Source organism: Macrobrachium rosenbergii, chromosome 43 (genome assembly GCF_040412425.1).
Source record: "Macrobrachium rosenbergii isolate ZJJX-2024 chromosome 43, ASM4041242v1, whole genome shotgun sequence".
Lineage (NCBI taxonomy): Eukaryota > Metazoa > Arthropoda > Malacostraca > Decapoda > Palaemonidae > Macrobrachium > Macrobrachium rosenbergii.
This window is the reverse complement of record NC_089783.1, coordinates 6,901,316-6,906,781: the sequence shown is the minus strand read 5'-3', so window position 1 is coordinate 6,906,781 and position 5,466 is coordinate 6,901,316. Positions and strand designations below refer to the sequence as shown.

Here is a 5,466-nt window from a genome sequence, read left to right as displayed (position 1 = left end):
AAAGAAATCAGCCTGTCGAGGGAGATCTTCCTGTGGCAGCTACTGCCGGAGGTCTGTGGGCAGATCACAGATGCATATACCCTGCCAGTCGAGGACCTAATCAGGGTGGCGCAGCAGCTGACGGATTCCACAAAGGTGGCCAAGCGGGCGACCACGCCTGCATACTCCGCCAACTGCCTCCTGCCGGAGGACCCCACCACAGAGCCCGTCAACGTCGTCGAACAGAAAAGGCCGTCCCACCAGCAGAAGAGGGAGGGGCCGGGGCTTTGCTATGACCACCGGAGGTTCGGGAGAGCTGCCCGGAGATGCGAAGCCCTCTGCCCTTTCTTCCCTTCAAAAAATGGAAGAGGCAGCGGCCAACCGCACAGGCCGCCATGGCAGCAACAGCAGAAACACCCAGGGGCCCCGTACCATTAGGTTTCTACGTCTGCGACACCATCTCCGGCAGGATGATGTTGGATGACACTGGAGCCATGCGTTCAGTGTTTCCGCCTTCAGGAGAGGGCCGCAGACGCCCACTGGACCCGACTGCCTCCCTGACAGCCGCGAACGGGTCCCCCATCCTCTCCTACGGCACCAAGCTCCTGTCGATCTCCATCCTTGGCCGGAGGCACAGCTGGGAATTCATCGCCGATGTCAGGACCCCACTCCTAGGGGCGGACTTCCTAGCCCACTTCGGACTGGCAGTCAACGTTGGCCGCAAACGCCTGCTGGACACTGAGTCCTGCCAGTCCCTGCCCTTGTCGCCAGACCCCTAGGAGCCCGCCATCTGTTCCATTGCGCCCCACAAGTACGGTTCCCTCCTGAAGGAGTTCCCGGAGGTCTTCAAACCCGAGCTCCGCCAGATGCCCAGGGCTCCTGCCAAACACGGGATATACCACTACATCAAGACGAAGGGCGCCCCGACGCATGCAAGGTTCCGACAGCTTCCCCCGCAGTGCCTTCAAGAGGCCAAAAAGGCCTTCGCTGAGATGGAGAGGATGGACATATGCAGGAAGGCTCCCAGCCCGTGGGCCTCCCCCCTTCACATGGTGCAGAAAGTTGACGGCACCTGGAGGCCCTGCTGCGACTACAGGCGGCTGAACCTTGCAACAAAGCCTGACCACTACCCCCTGCCAAACATGCAGGACCTGACGGCCTCTTTCCATGGGGCCAAAATATTCTCAAAAATCGATCTTTTAAAGTTATATTTTCAGGTACCGGTAGCGCCGGAGGACATCCCCAAAACCGCCATCATCACACCCTTTGGGTCCTACATCTTTGCCTTTTCCACCTTCAGCCTGAGGAACACGGGTGCGACCTTCCAGAGATTGATGGACAGCTTCCTGGGGGACCTGGACTTCTGCATCTGCTACGTCGATGATATCCTAATCTTTTCCAGATCCCGGGAGGAACACCTGCGACACATCCGGAAGGTCCAGCAGTGCCTGCAGGAAAGTGGCCTCGTCGTCAGGTTCGACAAGTGCACCTTCGGCGTCGAGAAGGTGGAATTCCTGGGCCACGAGATATCCCCCGAGGGCGTCCCCCCAATGTTGTTGAAGGTCAAAGCCATTGAGAAGTTCCCCACCTGTACCTCCATCAGGGCCGTATAAGAATTCCTCGGGATGGTCAACTGCTACAGAAGATTCATCCTGGGGATTGCTCACACCATGGCACCCCTGACGGAGGTCCTCAAGGGACGTCCAAAGTCCTTAGTGTGGGGCCCCGACCAGCAGAAGGCCTTCCTCCTGGTGAAGGCTGCCCTTGCCAAAGCAACATCTTTGGCCCACCAGGACCCCAATGCTCCCCTCCGGCTGCCAACGGACACCAGCGACATCACCTGCGGAGCTGTCCTGGAGCAAGTCACCAGGTGGACCCTTCAGCCCATCGCCTTCTTCAGCAGGAGGCTAAGCCCCACTGAGTCCCGCAACAGCACCTTCGACCAGGAACTCTTCGCAGCATCCCAGGCGGTATGGCACTTCAAGTTCCTCCTGGAGGGAACGCCCTTCACAATTTGGCCGACCAACAGCCACTGGCCCACGCCTTCACGAAGTTGGGGGACGCATGGTCCTCTAGGCAGCAGCAGCACCTCGCAGCCATTGCAGAGTTCACCTGAACCATCAAATACCTCCCTGGCAGGAAGAACCCGGTAGCTGACGCCTCTCGAGGATCGTGATCGACTCAGTACAGCTTGGGATCGACTATGAGGACCTCGCCCTGCGAACAGCCTGCTGACCCTGAGACCCCTGCCTACTGTACAGCCGTTATGTTGCTGAAGTGGAAGGATATGCCCTTCGGCTCAGGAGGATCAACATTACTGAGCGATGTTAGCACTGGATGCCCCCGCCCCTGGTGCCCGCCTCCAGACGTCGGCTGGTCTTCGACGTCATCCACGGCTTATCCCACCCCTCTGGAAGGACAACAGCTGGGCTGCTGATGGAGAAGTTTGTCTGGCACGACATAAGGAAGGACGTGATGGCCTGGGCAGTGTCAGGCCAGCAAAGTAGGACAGCACACCGAATCTGGAGTGGGTGAGTTCACCCAGCCAAAGAGACGCTTAGGGGACATCCATGTCAAAATAGTGGGTCCTCTTCCCCACCAGGAAGAGCCAGATACTTTCTAACAGTCATCGACCGCTCCACCAGGTGGTCCGTAGCTACGCCCATGGAAGAAGCCACCGCCAGTGCGTGCGCGGAAGCCCACCTCTTCAGCTGGATCAGCCAGTTCGGTGTCCCAGACCACATAACAACAGGCAGAGGACCTGCTTTCCTGTCCAAGCTGTGGACTGGCCTGGCACGCCTAATGGGGACCACTCACCACAGCACCACCACCTACAACCTTGCAGCCAATGAAATGGTGGAAAGGTTCCACAGGTCTCTGAAGGCATCCCTTATGGTTCATTGCTCCTCCGAGAATTGGAAATACCAGCTGCCCTGGGTCATCCTTGGGTTGAGAACCTCCCCAAGAGCCAACAGCAACCCCTCCTCAGCGGAAAAAGTCTATGGGGAGACCCTGGTAGTCCCGGGGAACTCGTCGCAGAGGACAGAGACGACATAGGGACGCAGAGGCTCTGTGAGAGGGTTGGAAAGTTCGCCCCCTGCCAAAGGACATTCACCGACAGGACGTCACCCTTCATGGCCCCCAGGCTATCCTCCGCCACCCACGTCTTCATCAGGGACAATGCCGTGCGCCCACCCTTAACTAGACCCTACAGAGGACCTTTCCTTATACTGGAAAGGAACAAGAAGGCATTCCGAGTAGCCGTCCACAGACGGGAAGACTGGATATCTGTGGATTGTCTCAAACCCGCATTCCTGGCGGAGGACGTCAGAGGCGGACCCCAAAGCCTCCTGCAGGGTGTGGCACGCCCTCAGACAGCTCCATGCGCAGGAAAGAGGCGTGGGCATCCCTGGAAAATCCAGAAACCAGACAGCAAGGCACCCCAATAAACTGCTCCAGAGGGCGCCGAGGAAGGTGACCACCCTCTCCAGTTGACATCGAAAAAGCAAGGCCCCTTCGTCGCCCCAGCAGATACCTGCTTTGATCAGATGTTACCTCCATCTTTTGGGGGGAGGGAGTATTGTAAAGTCCCCACTCAATGTGTTCTCTGTAGTGAACATCTCGTTTTCTGTGGTGCATTCGCATCGACCTAGGGTCGACCAGAACATATGTTTATCACCATAATTGTAAATTGTATATTTGTTGTCTTTCCAAATAATCATGCTTTATGTACATGTAACGAAGTATTTATCTTATGCATCAGACATTATTGATCACATTATTGTCCTGCTTTTGTAGAGAATTACTTTGACCTTAGGTCACCTGTAAATCTTTGTACCCACAGTCTTTGAGAAGTACGCAGATGTCCGCGCCCCGCTTTATAAGCAGCTCACTTCATCAATAAACTAGCAGTACTTGTCTTCCTTCTCATTATGTCACACCTCTCTCATAGGCTTGTTTTGGCGGTGGCCTTGACCCTGTCTCCTGTCCCTGGGGAGTTGGGAGACCCAGGCCCTATCTCCTTACATTTGGATATTTAGCATAGGCTTGTATGTTGTTTTACACAGCTTCTGTTATTGTCATGCCCTGATATGTGCTGCGCTTGAATTTTATTCTGATGTTATCTCTCAGTTCTTGTAATGATGGTTTCTTGTTGTGCTTACCTGCGTAGTGTTGGAAGATGGATCCCGCGTCTCTGCGTGCCATTAATCGCCATCTAAGCATAGTAGATGTCCTACCAATGTAGCTTTCACTGGAAGGTCTGCATTCCTCCTCAGGGCAAATAAATTCATAAACCACATTAGTAGTCATCTCCTTCAGTGAATCCACAAGTATTGTTTTTCATGGCAAGGGATGCCATTAGGTTGGGCTTGCAATATACCAGTATGCTTATGTTGGTGTAGGGGCTCGTGGCTTGACTCCCTTCTTAATAATTTTCTTGGTGACGGTGCTGTTGTTGTTTTCACTATTAAAACTAGTCCAGTAATGTATTGTTATCTGTTGTCCTGTCTCCTTCTTATGTTGTTCTGTTGCATTGTTTTGTTGGTAGAAATGGTCAAAAAACATTTCTATTACTGATTATATAATTTTGTCTTCAAATCCATTGTTTGTGATCCGCTGTGTGTTCCTCCAGCTCTGCACGGTGTAACGAACCGAGCTTTTCGGCCTTTCCACGTGGTAACAGTGTTGAAGGCCTGATAACAAAAATAAAGGCCATAACAAATTATGGCCAGACTAAAGCAATATTACTGACCGTATATATGGTCTATTTCTATTACTGGTCTTCAAATCCATTGTTTGTGATCACCACGTCCTGACTCCACTCCCATTAAGGCAACACCCAACGTTAGTCGCCTTATGTATACCTCTGTTTCATATTTTCTAGTCCCTGTGTTTACTAATGCATCTGAGAATGGTAGTTTTTGGTCTAAGCAGTGTTCTCTAGTTAAATTTAGCACGGATTTTTCTGTAAAGATGTCTTTCAGCGTCTGTGTATCTTGTTTGTTGTTTATTGTGATGAAAATGTCGTCAGTGTATCAGGATTTTCATGCCTACTGAATACGGTATCCTCTAAATTGGCCATATACGTGTTTGCCATAAGAATACCTAGGAAGGAACCCATAGCTACACCATCTACTTGGCGGAAGAATTCTCCTTTGTGGGAGTAAAATGGTCTTTATTTTGTGTATGCTTTGAGCATGCTCCTTATGGTCTTTTCTTGGATTTGGGGTGGGGCTACTTGTTAACGGTAGATGGGATTGAGGATTATGCTTATGGCAGTGTCTACTGGCACGTTAGGAAACAAGCTCTCGACGCCCATTGATGCGATTTATTTGGTTGGGTTTTTAGCTTTCAAGATGTTGATGAATTCCGTTACCAATCTTAGTGTATGTATGAGTTGAATAAGTCGTTCAGAGTATTAGCTATTTTGCAGGTGGGGGATGTGATCTGGGATATGATCGGTCTGAGTGGGTTGCCGTTTTTATG

The 5,466-nt window shown here is 52.2% G+C and overlaps 1 protein-coding gene across 1 annotated transcript; it reads left to right on the top strand.

The window, feature by feature from the left end:
* The first annotated feature begins 2,454 nt into the window (after positions 1–2,454).
* LOC136828984 (uncharacterized) lies at positions 2,455–3,036 on the top strand. The gene is made up of 2 exons (XM_067087382.1): positions 2,455–2,510; positions 2,625–3,036. The coding sequence occupies exons 1-2, from the start codon at positions 2,455–2,457 to the stop codon at positions 3,034–3,036; spliced, it is 468 nt and encodes a 155-aa protein (XP_066943483.1).
* Positions 3,037–5,466: the final 2,430 nt, after the last annotated feature.